This window comes from Dipodomys spectabilis, unplaced genomic scaffold (genome assembly GCF_019054845.1).
Source record: "Dipodomys spectabilis isolate Male_0828 unplaced genomic scaffold, ASM1905484v1 ptg000628l, whole genome shotgun sequence".
Classification (NCBI taxonomy): Eukaryota; Metazoa; Chordata; class Mammalia; order Rodentia; family Heteromyidae; genus Dipodomys; species Dipodomys spectabilis.
Genome location: NW_024871305.1, coordinates 2,188,230 through 2,206,807, shown reverse-complemented (window position 1 = coordinate 2,206,807; position 18,578 = coordinate 2,188,230). Strand labels below are relative to the sequence as shown.

At 47.3% G+C, this 18,578-nt stretch overlaps 1 protein-coding gene across 1 annotated transcript; it reads right to left on the bottom strand.

Moving 5' to 3' along the window:
- Positions 1-10,758: 10,758 nt before the first annotated feature.
- Sdr42e1 (short chain dehydrogenase/reductase family 42E, member 1) lies at positions 10,759-18,247 on the bottom strand. The gene is made up of 3 exons (XM_042671453.1): positions 18,212-18,247; positions 13,617-13,708; positions 10,759-13,138 (listed from the first exon to the last, which is right to left on the bottom strand). The coding sequence occupies exons 2-3, from the start codon at positions 13,682-13,684 to the stop codon at positions 12,028-12,030; spliced, it is 1,179 nt and encodes a 392-aa protein (XP_042527387.1). The 5' UTR covers positions 13,685-13,708; positions 18,212-18,247; the 3' UTR covers positions 10,759-12,027.
- Positions 18,248-18,578: the final 331 nt, after the last annotated feature.

The following is an 18,578-nucleotide window of genomic DNA, read 5'->3' as shown; positions in this document are numbered from 1 at the left end:
TTGGCAAGATTCTGCAACAACCTAGGCGATTGACTCCCTCAGCAGAGGAGCCAGAGATGTAAGAATAGATTCTGAAAAGCATTGTAACTAAAAAGGCGCATGCTGCCGCTATGAAGGCCATTGGATTCCACAGAAGCCTACAGAGGAGACGTGCTGCCATCAGAGGACGCGGCTCGCTGCGTGAGCTACCACCAGGGGCTGGCTGGCTAGACTGACCTTCTGCCTGGACCTGCAGACCACAAGAAATGCTCATTGAAAGCAGTGGGCTGTCCGTTAGGGCAGTTTTATCATAAGTGGTAGAGGCTGGCTTTCTGACTTGACAGTGGGCTTGCTGGGTGGAAATCTTGGGGGCCTCTGTTTTACAAAGCCAGTCGGAGCAGGGAGTGGCTGACGATGCAGCCGCTGTCCCGGCTTGCCATGGCTCTGCCTGCCCCTGTTCATCTCACGACAGCCCAACGGAGCTGGCCGGAGGCTGCTGCGGAGGCCTTAGCTCCACAGCCCGGAGTCTGTTGCTGGTTTAACAGGCTAGATGAAAGGTAGGTTGACTGGGGGATTTCTGTAGGTTATCCAATTCTCTGGGGCAGCAAACTGAGCTTTAGTGGCGTAAGTCTTAGGGTGTTATGGCAAATGCCAGAGGCAGTCCTTCCCGGAGGGCCCAGCCCCCACCCTCCCCGTTCATGATTATTTAGTAGTTGGATGAGGCTCTGACACTTCTACCATTCAGTGATTTAAAAAGTTCTCCAAAATGCTGGGATTGGCCCATGTGTACTGCCAGGGAGCCAATGAGAGCAAATTAAGCTCTGCCTGGCCAAAAGGCTCCATCTTTCATCCCACAAAAAAGTGCTGAGTTAGGAGCTGGGAAGGTGGCTCAGTGGTAGAGGGTTTGCCTTGCATGCATGAGGCCCTGAGTTCATTTCCTTAGTACCCTATAAGCAGAAAAAAAAATGACGTGGCACTGTGGCTCAAGTGGTAGAGCGCTCACCTTGAGCTGAAGAGCTGAGGGACAGCGCCCAGGCCCAGAGTTCAGGCCCCACAACTGGCCAAAAACAAAAGCAAAAACAAAATATTCTGAGTCCCTATTGCCATAGGCCACATGTGTGTCGAGGTGTTTGGACCAGGAGGAAAGGCCACCTGTACCCATGGCCCACTCTAGCCACAGAGCCAGGACTAAGGTGACAGATCGGCCAGTGTTACTTTCCTTTTCTCATCAGGAGTTACTGCTCCATTTAGCAGCCAGCAGCCAAGAAGAGTGTCCTAGTAACCAGTGTGCAAAGGACCCTTCGAGAAGGGTTGGCTGGAAAGGCACCACACAGAAGGCTGGAGAAAAAGAAGTGTAGGCGGTGCTCTATTGGCTGGGGGCCAGGTAGTGACCAGAGCCTATTCCCACACATGGCAATGTAGGCTGGAGGCATGGCTCAGTGGTAGAGTTTAAACAAAACAAAACTAAGGGATGTTGCTGAGCCCGGTGCCTGTAATCCTAGCTACTTGAGAGGCTGAGATATGAAGATTGAAGTTGGAAGCCAACCTGGGCAGACAGATCTGAGAAACTATCTCCAATTAACCAGGCAAAATCCTGTAAGTGGAGGTGTGTCTCCAGTAGAAAAGGTTCATCTTTTTTTTTTTTTTTTGGTTGGTTGTGGGGCTTGAACTCTGGGCTTTGGTGCTGTCTCTGTGCTCTACCGCTTGAGCCACAGCACCACTTCTGGTTTTCTAGTGGTTTATTGGAGATAAGAGTTTCACGGACTTTCCTGCCTAGGCTGACTTTGAACCACGATCCTCAGATCTCAGCCTCCTGAGTGGCTAGGATTACAGGTGTGAACCACCGGTGCCTAGCGTAAAGCTCCATCTTTGAGTGAAAAAGCCAAGTGAGAGCTCAAGGCTGAGTTGAAGCTGTAGAACCAGCTGGAAGGTGAAGAGGAATAGGAAGAGGAGAAAAAATGTATTTAAAAATGCAATATCAACAGCAACCCCCCTTTTTTCTTTTGCATTTATTTACCATGAAACATTTTTGGTATTAGTTTTAGAGATGTACACAGGGCTACACAGTTTTCACATAAAGAGGTATCTTAATGTAATTGTTTAAGATCACGGATCTAGGGGTCACCAAAGGAAGAATTATTTGAAAGCCAGAATGGCTACAAGGAGTCTCAGTCCTTTTCACCTTAAAGAAATATAACTTCACCTTTAGCTTATGTGACATTTAGCTTTTTGAAGGCAACCTTAAAAGCCCTATTTGAATCCATAATTAGATTCAGAAATAAGAGAATCACGAATTTGGCTTTTAAGAATGATGCAGTGATTTGTCCTAGGTTTCTCTTCATCTTCCTGTTGCTTGTCAACTTGCAGTGCTGGGATCACAATGAGGGCCTTGTGCACCCTAGACAAGGATCCATCCCCAACCCTTTGACCCGGGTTGGTAATTTTCAAATAGTCCTTCCGAAGAGCCACATTTGAAATCTCCATATTTCTTATTGGCTGTAGACCTTGAAAAACCGTATTTGTAAACTCCTGTTTAGTTATTAAAGCTTAATTTATATAAATAGTGTTTGTGTGTACATAGAAAATTAAATAGTTGTATAACACTTAAAAATATAATGAGTGCTCTGTATGAGCAGCCAGTATTCTGCCCAGAATTAAAAAAAAAAAAAACACTTGATGTTTGCATTTTAAGATCCTAGATGAAACAAAGAAGTAATTCAGCCATGAGATGGGTGTCTCTGTATATCATGCTTACAGATCTCCACTTTTTTGTGTATATTTTTTATTGTAAAGATACTGTACAGAGGGGTTACAGTGACGTCAGTAAGGCAATGAGTCCATTTCCTATCGAGCATTGTTACCCCTCCTTTGTTTTGCCCTTACTGTCCCTTCCCTCCTCACCTCCGCAATTCCCCCCGCCACCTGAATCTGTAAAGTTCATTTTCAGCATTCTGTCTTGCACATCTCACTGTTACAATGGTTCAACCTGTATCCTTATTTCAGCATTTTGTTATTTCCCTTCCTCTCCCCACATTAGAAATATATATATATATATATATATATATATATATATATATATATAGGATGCAGGGCACAGGAATCAAATACAGTGAAAATGAGTTATACCATGAGGGAAGAACATGCAAAAAGAAACAAAAAAAAACAACATCAACAAAGATAAAACCTTTTGTGTCCCTATCGTGGGGTTCATTTCGCTCAGCATCATCTTGTGTGGTTATGGGTACATAGCTTTTGACCTTCTGCTTGTCCTAGACATATACGAATTATTGCAAATAAGGGAAACCATGGGACCTATATTTCTTTTCTCCACTTTTTTTTTGTTTCAACGAATTTCCTACATAGAAACCCATAGTTATAAAATTAATCAGTCCATCACCATTTGGAAGGATGTTTGGGCTGGGAGAAGCATGCTGTTGCTAGGGACTGTACTTCTCAGGACAGTGACGGGTCACACCGCCTGCCACTCGCTGCCTTTGCCGAGGGTTCCTAGAAAGCCAGGCCCTGAGCCGGTGTTCACCTCGAAACCCATGAGTCACCGCAGCCCTCAGACAGGGCCGCGCAGGACACACCTCTGACTTACAAGGTACACAAGGAGTCAGGAAAAGCTGAGAGGAAACGAGAGCTGATAAGTGATCATTAAAAAACAATGGTTACAGCTGTAACTCCACACTACAACAGGAACGTGTGGAGAATTCCATCGAACTCATTAACGGGCCAACAAAATGTCGCAACTGGTTCCAAGACAAATTCCAAAGCAGGCAGACACAGCCAGGGCCGCCCAGAGCCCCTGACCTCCGGGGGCCTCTGCTCCGGTTGCTGCTGGAGGGACTCAAAGGGTTCCTGTCTGTACACAGACTGGCCTGTGGAGAGTCGGCAGGCCAGCCTTAACTTGGGACTTGATCGCTAGCTTTGTTGTCGGTGTGGTTATTGAACAAATTCACGTCGGGATTGCCAGTGGACTTGAATTCTGACCCTTCCCTCACCCCCACGCACGAGCCCCAGGTGGGGAGAGAAGCAAGATGGCCCCACGGGAGCTCTAGCACTGGCACGCTCTTCCTCAAAAACAACCGAACGGTGCGTGCGCGGCTGCACGCAGGGGAGATGATGGGGACTGATACTGGAACACAACAGAAAGACGGGAACCTTGCAAAATTCAGAGAGCTGGACAACAGTGTCATAGAAAAACAAAACGTGTCACCTGCCACCACCCTGCTCCACAGCTCGGGGTGGGAGAGGCTCCTGGCAAGGGGGTGGAGGTGATAGAATCCCCCACCCCAAAATGCCCTGCATAGACACAGGCAGTCTATCTGTCAAAAGCATATGTCCCAGATAGAAAAGAGGCCTGAACTCTGCACACTAGTCTGACACGAACTACCATTGGATGCTGTTATTCCTACCTGGGCATTTGTCTAAAGTAACAAATCCTTGTAGAGGGGAGGTCTGTGCACATGTGTTTATAGGAGCAATATTCCTAACAGTCAGAATGTAGGGCAGCCTAGGGGCTCATCAATCAATGAATGGATAAAGCAATTGTGACATATATACACAATGGAGTATTATTTAGTCCTGAAGAATGAATGCAATTATGTGGTTTGTAGGAGAATGGATAGAAATGGAGAGCATGTTAAGTAAAATAAGCCAGACTGAGAAAGACATGTTCTCTCTCTCTCTCTTTCTCTCTCTTGAATTTAGACCTCAGGAAGTGAAGGACAGAAGTGTAAAATGGGGACTTTAGGGGTGTGGGAGCCAGTAGGGTTCAAGATTGAATGGGTGAATATAACCAAAATGCTTTATATATATGAAACTAGAATAATGAGGCTCAGGGACAGTGGCCAGGCCCTGAGTTCAAGCCCCAGGACCAACACACACACAAAGAAAAGAAAATAGAATAATGAAGCCTGTTAAAAGTTTAAAGGAGGTAACTATGATAAAAGTACGTTATGTACATGTGTAGACAAACACCATCAAGAAACACATTTATACAACTAATATACTCTAAGTATATAAAAGCAGAAAGGCATAGATTGCAATTTTCCCCCTCGCAAGATCTTTGCAGTTTCAAAGAACTTGTCTTTGTTTTAGTTTAGAACCCCAAATATCATTGACTTATTTAAAGCCAAAGTAAATAAACCAGCACCTGTTATACAGCCAGGAATCAACGGGACATTTTTTATTAGCAAGATCGTGGTCTGTAATTCAATTCTTCTCATTCAAACTCCATCCCACATCACGGATTGCTTCCCAAACATTCTGCTTGCTGTCTCAAAATCAGCTGACATCTCGCATCTCTTCCTGTCCTGCCAGCTCTCCCTGCAAACCTTCCTGCTTTCCCCAGCAGAGCCTTCTTAATGAAGTGTCCACGTGTGTTGCGCCTTGGATAGCAAAGGGTCTTCATGCCATTTAAGATGTGCGAGTACCCACCCCCAGGGCCCGAGCAAGGATGTCTCTTGTCTGCTTTCCAATGAGAGACTTCTTTACTCAAAGTCCTATTGCTAATTAGAGATGGATCCTAGGCAGGCCCAAGGAAGGACAAGCTCACAGCACGATTGTCCATGGGGACAAAGGCCGAAGGTCATTCTCAGGGCTTGGAGACAACTTTCATTCCGAAGGGCTTGGCAAAGAGTTCACCTTTCTGTGGGAGATTTAACAGCTTGCCAAGCTGAAGTTTGTGTTTTTATTATGTGCGTTTTTTTTTTCTTAGGTCTGTGCTCTGTGTCCAGAGTTCTGTAGGTCTGCCGAAAGTTAATGCCAATCAACAGTGAAAGACAAGCTTTGCTCTCAAGATACCAGTTTAGACATGCGCAGTGTGTCAGTATGTGGTTGGGTGCAGAAGACGGTCCTCTTGGGAGGATGCTGTCTGGCCGATTAATTGGGGCTCTACTAAGTCCTTTGCCCTATTGAATGCCCTGCCCTAGGGACCCACATGGTAAAATCATGCTTTGATTGTGGCTGCCATATGAGTTCCTTTTTACAGTTACTATCTTTTGCAACAACCAAAAATAGTTTAATTGCCAGTGCAGTTTATGTGCATCGTGCTGAGGTCATAACGCCCTCTTAAACATGACTAAAGGGTTTGAGCTCTGTATTCAAGTACGCTTGGCTTGCATCTAAGTACCGGTTACTTTGTAGGGTATGTGTGTGTGTGTGTGTGTGTGTGCATGCCCACAAACTATAGTACTGGAGCTTGAACTCAAGGCCTGAGTACTGCCCCTGAGCTATTTGCCTCTGCTCCACGTCTGGCTTTTTGCTGGTTAATTGTAGATAGGAGCCTCATGGACTTTCCTTCCTGGGCTGGCTTTGAACTGGGAGCCTCAGATGTCAGCCTCCTGAGTAGCTAGGATTATGAGTGTGAACACCAGCGCCCGGCTAGTGGGGTAACACGGAGCAAGGCACTCACCTCCCCAAGGCTCAGTTGTGTACTTGGTAAACAGGAGATAAAAACATATCTGCTTCTGTGTGTGTGTGTGTGTGTGTGTGTGTGTGACTTTAAGCTGGCGGCTAGATTTCCATGCTCAAGGGAACCAAATTGTTGAGAATCTGGTGGTGTCCCTCCTCATGGCTTGCAAAGGATTACCTTCTTGCTGTGTCTTCACAGGATGAGCTGGAGGAGCAAGCTCTCCAGTCTTTTCCTGTAAAGGCACCAAGCTGATCATCAGGGTGAAGACACTGCATGGCCTCATCGAAACGCAATCAGTTCTCAGAGTCTCTCCTGTCTTATACCATCACATTGGATATCAGGGACACATTGAAATGTGAGTGGGAGGACATGAGCCAATTGTATAGGCAAAAACAGAACTTGCAAGCTATGGACGTAAACAGACAGAAAAATGTGAAATGTACATTAGAAACTGTCTGCTTTCCTGCCCAGTGGCTCCAGATCCCCAATATCTCCCAGTTGTTACATCCTAACCCTCATGTACAAGTTGATGTCAGAAAATCCTAGAGGGAAAACAACATTTGTCCAAAACATATGCTCATTTAAAGCCCTAAATGGGCCCAAGACATAGACAGGCTGTCACACAGAGTAAGTGCTCAACAAGCAGCAGCGATTAATGACTAAGAATGTTCACTTGAGTCACTTAGTTAACCGAGGTGACAGGTTAATACCTATCATTATTCCCACGTTGAGGAAAATCCTCCATGTTGATAACACAGTGGGGTTTGCTGGATTTGCCCCAGCAACACAGTGAACAATTCTTTTTAAAAGCTGGAAAGCAGGGCTGGGGAGTTGGCTCAGTGGTAGAGTGCTTGCCTCTCATGCATGAAGCCCTGGGTTCAATTCCTCAGCATTACATAAGAAAAAAAATCATGCAAAAGCTGGAAAGTATTTCAAAATGTCCCAGGCTAGCTACTCAGTGCACTGGTTCCTAGGGAATGTAAGGAGCACAGGAAGACTCCTTCTCTGACTATTTATAACACACATATACACACACACATATATATATGTGTATAATATAGTGCATGTAATATATAGCATACAAAAATATTTATAAATATATACGATATACAAATATATAAAATACTTAATATATAAATATAAAATATACAGAACAAACTAGATAACATATATCCATATACATGTACATATGTGCACGTAAATACATATACATATATGTGTATACATATATGAGACATATACATATACAAGAAACAAGCACATATGTGCCTTCATGCATACGTGCATGTATGTATGGATATATGTAAAATGTATTTTACTTTTAGACCTATCACAAGGTCTCATTGAAAAATGGAAGAAAATGATACCTAGACTATTTGTCAGTATTAAAACCCAATGTATTAGTAATGGAAAATGTTTTTGTCACTGGCATGTTTCCACCAGCTTTGTTGAAAAAATATCCAACATGTCAATTTCCACACAGATCTAACATGTCAATTTCCACAAACAGATCCTTCAATGATCCTTTTCCCAGATCTTGCTGGATGTAATTTCTCTTTGGGAGGTTAGATTGGTCTTAGCTGTGAAGTATTTGGAGCCCAGGACAAAGTTATTTTTTTCCTGGCATCTATGGGCTCTAAAATATAGCAGGTGATGTTGTATGAATCTGCACAGCCTAGAGACACCATAGTTGAAGCCATGTCGGTTAGATGTTAATTAGTGCACAGCTGCTTGTTCTAAGATGAGGTCACAAGGCCCAACAAGATGGATTTGCAGAAGAAGCCTTTAGGCCAAGGCAAGGAGTCTGTAAGATGGCCAGAGAAGTCAGAAGTCAACCGTGGAATGTGGCATGTTTGCAGGCAACATGGTGCAAGCAGCCTGTGCGCAGAGGAGGCGGCAGGTCGCTGGGATCTAAGGCCCTTGAACGCACCTCCTCTTCTAGGTCTCACACTCAGCAATGTACTGAGCATGTGCGGTAGCCAGACACTGGAAGAAAACAAGCATGGAGAATACAGGAGCCTCTCAGTACTTGCAAAGGAGCACGTGTTTGGTGTCTGGCTACATTTTCTGCCTTGCTATTGGAAGATAAAACACACCTGTGTAGATTCCCATCCAGCACAGGGTTTCTGAGTCAGAGCTGCCAGGGGAAGAAGAGTTTAGGGATTGCGTATTTCCTTTTCCCCTTTTTCTTTTTTTTTCTTTTCTTTTCTTTAATAGTGAAGTACACATAGTAGAAAGCATTCTGAAAGCATTGGTTTTGGTTGGTCCCTGCTGCTTCCCAAATGTCCTCAGTTTCCTGGTTGTTTCATGTCCAGAGCTTCCCGTTCTGTTTTGTGTGATAGCACTTGGAGTTGCATTTTTAACCTGGACTGTGAGTGTTTTTATTAGGTGAAATTGAGAGGTCTTGGACTTATGGGAAGGAATAATTAGGAAATTGGCTGTCAGACCACCTGGTGGAGAGATGAATCCACTAAGCCTTTTTGGCCACACAAAGAAATGGATCTGTGCTCCCTAGAAATAAAAGTAGACAAATAGACATGGCTCCTGCCCCAATGTGGTGGCTATGTCTGGGAAAGAAATCACTTGGCCAATTTTCTTGTAGAGCAAGCGTTTGAACTAGACTATTTAAAGAGCTGTTGAGCCCAAATACATACATACATACATGCATACACAAACATACACACTGTATAAACACAATTCAAATGAACTTCACTCTGAAAGAAAATCCAGGCAAATGTGCGGTAACTCAGAAGTCAAAATAAAAAATATCAACACCACTATCGCCACTACCTCATATTTCTTTTGCAGTTTATATATTAAAAGTACTTTTTTTTTTGTCAGTCCTGGGGCTTGAACTTTGCACATTGCCCCTGAGCTTTTTTTTTTCTGTTGGTCGTGGGGCTTGAACTCTGGGCTTGGGTGCTGTTCCTCAGCTCTTCAGCTCAAGGCGAGCACTCTATCACTTGAGCCACAGTGCCACTTTCAGCTTTTTCGGTATATGGGGGTACTGAGGAATCGAACCCAGGGCTTCACGCATGCTAAGCAAGCACTCTACCACTAAGCCACCTTCCCAGCCTGAGTACTTTTTTTTTTTTTTTTTTAACATATCTTGTTTTATGCTTGACACAACACCAGAGTGAGGTGAGTCTACAGGCATCTCTCCCAGATGAGGAAGTCAGGTTCTAGAGAGCCTCTGGGTACTTGGCTAAAGCCACACAAAGCATTTGTGCTATAGGTTTTCTGACACCAAGTTCAGAGCTGCATTCCAAGACATCTGGGCAGCGGGCAACAGGTTCTGTTCATCTGTTTGCATTCTCCAATAGCAATCACTGCCACAGCCCTCTATCCTGTCTTGTTTCTGTACCGTCCTTCCTGTGCATGAAATCCTGCCAGTGGCATGACAAAGACCCTGTCTTCTTGCCACGCTGGTTTCTAGGCAACTGTGTCACTTGAATGAACGTCCCCCCGAGCTGTCCTCAGGGGTGGCTGGACAAGCCTGCCATTGTGACTCATTGTAAGTGCTCTTCAGAGCCCAAATTCCCCCCCGGTAAGCAAGTCACTGTATTACGAGCTCTGTGACATTTTTAAATGTTAAAAAAAAAAAAAAATCACTGCTTGGGTCACTACTTTCCTTAATCATCAGATTGAGTGTTTTCTACCACTGAGCAAACACCAGAGACATGGGGCGTGGACACATTCCCCAAAGTTTCAATACTAGCAGCCCCTCTCAGGGGAGAACTGAGCAGGAGAGCCCTCCAAGAGAAATGCAGAAAGACAGCACTGACAATGGTGACATGTGTGTTCAGCAGGCTTTTAGGCGTCTTGCCTAATTTAGTTACCAAAAGAACCCCGTGAGGCAGGGTAAGGTGTGTTTGCTTAAGTAGCACACAGGGGATAAAGCTCGTTCCCCAAACATGCACCGGGCCAGCGAGTGCTGTGATTGACAGGCCGGGCGCGGCACGGGCTGGCGTAGTGGTTTCTGTATCTTCAAGCCTGTCTGTGGTGGCCATTTCCTGGTCACTCTGAGTCTCAGTCCGATTTTTGTACCGGTTTCTGAGATATTTATACAAAAGAACTAGGCCCCTTCAGAGCTCCAGAATGACTTTCTACCATGGAAGACACGAGGACACCGACGTGAAGTCTGGAACTTTCCTTTGTCTCTTCTTTTCTCTCAACAGGGAGGCGTTTAGGAGGAAAGAAAGAAAAGGAGAGAAAGAACCTATGTCGTTTTTCTCGCTCTCTTGTTGGTACTGGGTTAGAATTGAGGGCTTACCACTTGAGCCATCCCTTCAGACCAATGAAACTGTTTTTTATGTTTAATTTTTATTTAGAAGCAGGTATTTGTTGCACGAGGGGTTCATTGCAACCTGTTTCCAGACACGCATCAGTCAAACGCATCCCCATCCCTCTCCCTCATCTGCCATCTTTATTTCCTCTTCCCAATCTGCTTCATTGTTGTTTTAAAGGTGACACACAGCAGGCTTCCATTTGCACGTCAGGTAACAAGTGCATGTCTTTCGCAGGGTGTCACCTGCGCCTCATTCTCTCCTGCTCCCCCTCCCATCTCCACCCGTGAGTGGCATAGCTTCCGCCCGTGTCCAGCGTACCCCACTGCGGAACTTTGCACCCCTTTTCCCTCAGATTCGTTGTCCTCTCCCTACCCTCCCACAGATATGCACGTGTATACACTGTATAGAAGGTAAAGAATACAGAATCATCAGGAAAAAAAAAACTAAAAGTCCTTTGTGTCCATATCTTGGAATTTGTTTCGGTATGTGTATTATTTTCTACACATATGAAGGGCGCCTGGGTATCGCACCTTTGTGATTCTCTCCTAAGACTATCCTCTTCTGGTCTCACTGTATGTAAGCTTCTAGAATCCTCTGTAACTTGTGATATCTCAGCGTGTTTTGGATCTGACTGTCGTATATCAGGGAGAATATGGGCCGTTTGTCTCTGATCTTGGCTTACCTCACTTAACACAATTGGTTCTAATTCCATTCATTTCCCTGCGAGTGACATTTTTTATTCTTACTAATCTGCCCTCCTTCTTTAAACCATTTCAGCAGGTTTCATTGCTGTTTTAAGGTATGTATATAAAGCACCTCACCCACTTTATTCTCCCACTAGGAACCATCTCTAAATAGCATGTATATTATTCCTGTCGTGTGTGTGTGTGTGCGCATGTGTGCACGTACACGCATGTGAGCACCAGTTTTGGGGCATGAACTCAGGGCCTCACACTTTTGCCCTCTACCACTTGAGCTATGCTTCTACTTCCAGCTTTTTGCTGACTACTTTGACATAAGAGTCTTGAGAATTATCTGCCCAGGCAGGCTTCAAATTGTACAGATCCTCAGATCTCAGCCTCCTGAGTAGGTGGATTAGAGGTGTGAGCCACCGGTGCTTAGCTCTGCCATTCAATTGTTCAAGGAGGTTTATCGTTCCACGCGTATTTCATACTGCTGTCCTTTAATCAAAGCAACCCTTTCTAATGCTCTGTCTTTCCCCTATTATTCAACAAGCTCCCATGAGCTTTGTTATGCCCTCAGAAGAATCTATTCTTAAGTGGTTACTTAGGGCTGTTAAACTGGAGTGAGTGTGATCCATTTCTGTTCCTAAGTTGGCCTTCACACTGACAGACCCGCAGAAGACAGCCAGGTGAGAAGCGACATGACCAAGAGGAGGACCAGCAGCCCATCCCAAAGAAGGTACCGCAGGCCTTCATGCTCAGAGTTCTTGCCGTGGCCGTGGGCTCTGAACCATTCTACCATTTCCTGCAGATCATATGGCTGAGCCTCATAGCCTAGCTCTCTCTTGGCTTTTTCTAAGCTGAAGTAGTGCGTGACACCTGTTTTATAAACCTCAGTGCGAGTGAGGAAGGGCTGGAAGTTGTACAGTCTGCCCAGAATGAAGTGGGTTAACTCTGTCAGGATAGCGAAGTAAAAGATGAGGGCCAGCGGGAGGCGGATGGATGGGAACGTGTAGCCCAGGCCCTCAACCAGGGGCCGGAAGAACTCAAAGTTGTTCACCGGCTTGCCATCGGAGACGAAGTAGGGCTGCCCAGAGGCCACATAGCCTTTGTCAGCTTTCAGAGCCGCGGCGGCCAGAATGTGAGCGTGTACCAAGTTGTCCACGTGGATGAACTCAACCAGGCTCTCAGGGTCACCAAACACGAACTTGAACAGGCCCTTCTCCAGGTAGCTCACTATCCGGGGAAAGTGCCTTTGTTCCCCCGGCCCGTAGATGCCGGCTGGCCTCAGGGCACAAGTTCTTAAGATGCCCTTGCCTTGTTCCAGGGCTGAGCCATTGGCCTCCAGCACGTTCTTCTCAGCCATCGTCTTGGTCCGAGAGTAGTGGTCTGGGTACAGGTGCAGAGGCAGGTAAGGCAGAGACTCATCCCCGTTCTTGATGACCTGGCCTCCGAAGATGACGTTGAAGGTGCTGGTGTACACGAGCCTGGGCACCCCTCTCTGCTGGCAGGCCTGGATGATATTGTCTGTGCCGTCCACGTTTACCTCCTTGATGAGCTTTGGCTTGAGCTGCTCCCGCCCGGACATCCCATAGGAGGCCACATGGAACACGCAGGCCACCTCGGCATCCTGGAAGGCGGCCTCCACCTCGCAGAAGCGCCGGATGTCTCCCTGGACGAACTTGATCCCTTCCGGAATGGCTTGCGCAGGGTTGCAGATGTCAAACAGAATCACACGGACTCCCTTTTGGTGCAGCGCACAGCCGAGGCTGAAATGAGAAAGATGGAACGTGCCATTATGTCACTCTTGGGCGGTACCAGGAAAAGCGGGAAAAATAACTGGGGCAGATCCAAGCCTCCTTGACTCATCCTGAATCCTCCATCTGTACATATCCATTGCTACCAGCATTATCTATTCCAATTTGAGAAACAAGAACACTCTCTTCTACTTAAGTAGACATGAAATCACTTGTGAATGAATAGTTCTTATTTGTAAATGATCTTTGGATGCATGAATAATCACCCCCCCCCCCCCCCACTTACAAGTGTTTATCAGGAATTTTTCTTAAAGCAAAATGTTTCTGTGCTTCTCAATTTCAGCATCAGGGTCATGGACAACACTGTTTATTTTTGGTTTAACAACATACAAGCCAGTAAAATCACACTGCACAACTGTCAAAACTGGAAGGTACCCTTTTGCCAAACTAGTAAAGAATCCCAGGGGCTTATTTTTGTGGAGGTACAGACCGGAAACCAAAGTAGCCACTTCCTCCAGTAATGAGGACAGTTTCCTTGGGAAATCTTGGGGAATCCATGCCATAGACAAGGAGTAACTGGACCTTGAAGAAAAAATAAAAAAATGCAGCAATATTATCATCTAAATGCAAATGTGCTCATCCCAAGAATGAAAAGAGGGCCGAAGATGTACCGCGAAGATGGAATGCTTGCCTGGCATGCACAAGTCCTTGGGTTCAGTCCCCAACACTGAACAAAAAAATAAACAAGACTGGAAGAGAGCAAGAATTCAATATTCTCTAATAGCACACATGCTCAGACCTGGGTTCTAGTCAGAGCAGTGTGACATTAGCTCCTTGATCACCCTTTGACCTTCAAATGTCCTCATATGTTATATGAGGGTTAGAATACTTACTTGCTTGACAAGATCAACAAGAAGGGTCAATAAAATCATGTGTTTGCGGGCACCTGGAAACCAGGGGGTATTTTATTCTTTTCTTGTCTTTTTTGAAATAAAGCATGCACAAATTGCATATATATTATATAATGTATATTATACATTATATAATATATACTGTATGATACATTATATATTACATAATATATTATATTATATTCCCATCCATGCACAGAATGTACACTATCACCCTCACCCTTCATCCTCTCCCTCATCCATGCCCTTCTTAAAACCATTTCAACAGGTTTCCTTGTTCTATGTTCATACATAAGGTACTTTGCTCTTTCTGTTCACACTCCCCTGCCCCATGGAGCCTCTCTTACTTTTCTGTCACTTTTTTTTTTAAAGCCCATATTAGTTGTACAGAGGGGTTTCATCATGGTATTTCCTATATGCACCTTAGTTAGATTTTAGTTGGATTAACCCTCTCTACTGCTCACGCCGTATTTTCTTTTTTTTTTTTTTTGGGGGGGGGGGTTCCGGTTGTGGGTCCTGAACTCTGGGCCTGGGCGCTGTCCCTCAGCTCTTCAGCTCAAGGCTAGCGCTCTACCACTTGAGCCACAGCGCCACTTCCGGCTTTTTTCTTTTTTCTTATGTGGTGCTGAGGAATCGAACCCAGGGCCTCAGGCATGCAAGGCAAGCGCTCTACCACTGAGCCACCTTCCCAGCCCATCACGCCATACTTTCAAATACAGGATATTACTGTGGGTTTTTGGCCAACACTTTTAACTTCTGTGTGTGTGTGTGTGTGTGTGTGTGTTGTGGGGCTTGAACTTGGGGTCTGGATGCTGTCCCTAAGCTTTTTTTTTGGCTCAAGGCTGGTGTTTTACCACTTGAGCCACAGCGCCACTTCCGATTTTCTGGTGTTTAACTGGAGATAAAAGTCTCACAGACTTTCCTGCCTGGGCTGGCTTAGAACTGTGATCCTCAGATCTCAACCTCCTGAGTAGCTGGGATTTCAGGCGTGAGCCACTAGTGCCTGGCTGATAGTTCACTTCTTTAGAACTCACTTTTCTAAGTTGTGAGCCTACAGCAGCAAGCCAACAAATAGCTGGCAGACTTACGAAGATGATGGATAGGCACTCCATAGACCCCGCTTCTCTGGTCTCCTTTCTTTCAGGCACTAAGGTCTGGGGATTTGTTATTCTGTTACGTTTCCAAAAGCTAGGATTAGACTTTGCAAAGGCGCTGGGTTAGAGGGTGCACAGATGGACTGGGAGGTTAATCAGATCATTGGTGAAGAATTCAGTAGGTATGACATCTGGAGACAGGGTTCAGTGGCTTCTGGAGTGAGGACACAAAGGGAACTGAGCAAAACAGCATGGAGGGCTGCAGACCACCGTGCTTACAGGGATGTTTATGAAGAACAACTCACTGCGGTGCGCCAAGAGTCCAGGTAAAGAAATACAATAAGCTGGATGCTGGTAGCTTATGCCTGTAATCCTAGCTACTCAGGAGGCTGAGATCTGAGGATCGCAGTTCAAAGCCAGCCCAGGCAGGAAAGTCCGTGAGACTCTCATCTCCAACTAACCACCAGAAAACAAGAAGTGGCGCTGTGGCTCAAGTGGTAGATTGTTTACCTTGAGCCAAAGAGCTGAGGGATAGTGCCCAGGCCCAGAGTTCAAGCCCCATGACTTAAAAAAAAGAAAAAAAATAACAAATATTTCTAATTCTTCTCCATTTTTCTTCTTTTTTAAGTTCATTTTGATATCTTTTGTTGTTTATCTTTTAGATTATTTATTCCACAAGACCAAAGATTAGTTAGGACTGTGTATGCATTAGCTGAGCCAGGAATGTGCAATAAGAGGCAATCAAAACTTACCAGTCCTACTGATGCTCTTCCCCATTACCTTCCAAGTATGACCAGAGGTAAGAACTGGCGTAACTGACTTCACCGGGAAAGTCAGAAGAGAAAGCTAAGGAAAACTTTAATTTAGCAAGACAAACAGCCATGAAAGAAGGTTGGTAAAACCTTTAAAAACAATCAGCCATTAAAGAGCCTGGTCTCCGACAGCAACAATCACATTAAAACAAAAATCTCAGCAAACATAGAAGACATGAATGATAAGCCAGAAAGAGAAAGAGTACATATGGATTTTTTCCAAGTGGTTGCCTAATTTTCATCTCCCTTAATCTATTTATCTACTAATTGCTTGCACCTGATCTTTTCACAGTATGTACTCAGATTTGAAATTAAAAAACAAACAAAACAAAACAACTAGCTAGGCGCTGGTGGCTCACGCCTGTAACCCTAGCTGCTAAAGATGTTGAGATCTGAGGATCACAGTTCAAAGCCAGCCTGGGCAGGAAAGTCTATGAGACTCTTATCTCCAATTAAACACCAGAAAACTGGAAGTAGAGCTGTGGCTGAAGCAGTTAGAGCGCTTGCCTTGAGCTGAAGAGCTCAGGCACCGTGCCCAGGTCTAAAGTTCAAGCCCCATGACTGACCCCAAAAAATAAATAAAAATCCTAGGTCACAGACTTGGATCTTGTACCAGTTTCTGGTGTGACCTAGGGCAACTTACAAAATCCCTCTGATCCTGCCTCTTCCTCCCTAAAATCAAAATAACAGCAATGGAGGCGATTGTGGGTGAGGTGCTTAAGAGGTTTCTTGTTTACACCGTGGGACAATTGAGACAGTTTCTAGAATGGTTAGCTTCCTAGAGATAAAGACAACGGCTCAGACACTAAGAACCTGGCTTGCCAATCACAGAGGTCTTCAGTGGCTGAGCTGGATCTAGAACTCAGAGCTGAGTCGTCTTCCTCCTTCCACCGCCTCCCCAGCCTCCAGCGGGGAAGGCACAGAGTCCTAAGCCCTTGGATGGTTTATCATCAGATTTTCACAACGAATGTCATTCCTGGCCCCTGATTCCAAGGACTCAGCCGCTAGGTCTTTATTTTTCAACTTAATCCCAATGATGACCATTTTACCATCATGAGTTCATGCTCAATGGGAACTTCACATGACTTCTCCAAACGAGTGTCCCAAGCACTGTCGCAGAGGGAAGACAACCTTTTCTCCAAAATGCCCTGGAAAAAGAAGGCTGTGAGAGCACACGCCTGGCTAGGCAGGGCTGTGGGAAGCTCGGCTCGGGTTTGTTGGCAGTAAAAGACCCTTAAATAGAAGGTAGCTCAGTGGTAGAGCGCTTGCCTTGCATGCATGAGGCCCTGGGTTCGATTCCTCAGCACCACATAAACAGAAAAAGCTGTAAGTGGTGCTGTGGCTCAAGTGGTAGAGTGCTCACCTTGAGCAGCAGAGCTGAGGGACAGCGCCCAGACCCAGAGTTCAGGCCCCACGACCGACAAAAAAAAAAAAAAAAAAAAGACCCTTAAATAGAAAGCAAGAGGAGTGTGGAAAGGCGCCTCGCCTTGTCGTCTAGAGTCGGCTGAGCTGCGCCCGGGCACAGGGGCAGAGGCGCGGTCCCCAGCCAGGCGCGCCCCGCTCCCCCCCCCCCCCCCCCCCCCCCCCCCGCCGGGCGCAGGGGCAGAGGCGCGGTCCCCAGCCAGGCGCCCCCCTACCCCCGCGCCGTCTAGAGCCGGGCTGAGCTGCGCCCGGGCGCAGGGACAGGGGCGCGGTCCCCAGCCAGGCGCCCCCCCCACCCCGGGCGCAGGGGCAGAGGCGCGGTCCCCAGCCAGGCGCGCCCCCACCCCGGGCGCCCTCTAGAGCCGGGCTGAGCTGCGCCCGGGCGCAGGGGCAGGGGCGCGGTCCCCAGCCAGGCGCCCCCCCCACCCCGGGCGCAGGGGGAGGGGCGCGGTCCCCAGCCAGGCGCGCCCCCACCCCGGGCGCAGGGGCAGGGGCGCGGTCCCCAGCCAGGCGCGCCCCGCTCCCCCCCACCCCGGGCGCAGGGGCAGAGGCGCGGTCCCCAGCCAGGCGCCCCCCCACCCCGGGCGCCGTCTAGAGCCGGGCTGAGCTGCGCCCGGGCGCAGGGGCAGGGGCGCGGTCCCCAGCCAGGCGCCCCCCCCACCCCGGGCGCAGGGGCAGGGGCGCGGTCCCCAGCCAGGCGCCCCCCCACCCCGGGCGCAGGGGCAGGGGCGCGGTCCCCAGCCAGGCGCGCCCCGCTCCAGTCCCTGCTGGGCACGGTGACCTGTCATCCTCAGTCCTTCCCCTGCGCCCTCCCGGCCACAGCCCTCCCAGGCCCAGTGCACTCACAGCGACAGGAAGCCACGCGCGCTCGCGGCCCGGCCAGGTCCTTCCTCAGTACCCACTGCCCCGCTCCGGAGCCGCAGCCGTCGGACCGGCTCCGCCGGGTGCCACTCCCCCCCCCCCCCCCCGGCCTCTCTAGGAAGCTGGGAGTTCTGGCATCTCTATGGTGCATAGGCGGCTGCTTCACCTTCATCTCTGCTTGGGCATCAGGCTCTAGAATCTTCCGCCCTCCTCCCCCGCTCCCCCACGGGCAGGAGCCCTTTCAGGGTCACCTTCGCTGCCTCTGTCCACACGTCTGCCCCTCCCCCCCCTTGGTGTAACTGAGCACACTGAGACTGATGTAAGAGAGTGCTCAGTCCCACCTGTGGCTTGC

Coding starts and splice junctions, on each gene's coding strand:
- Sdr42e1 (XM_042671453.1), bottom strand. CDS start 13,684: ATGGATTCCCCAAGATTTCCCAAGGAAACTGTCCTCATTACTGGAGGA. Junction 13,139..13,616: donor AGTGGCTACTTTGGTTTCCG/GTCTGTACCTCC, acceptor TTCTCATTTCAG/CCTCGGCTGTGCGCTGCACC.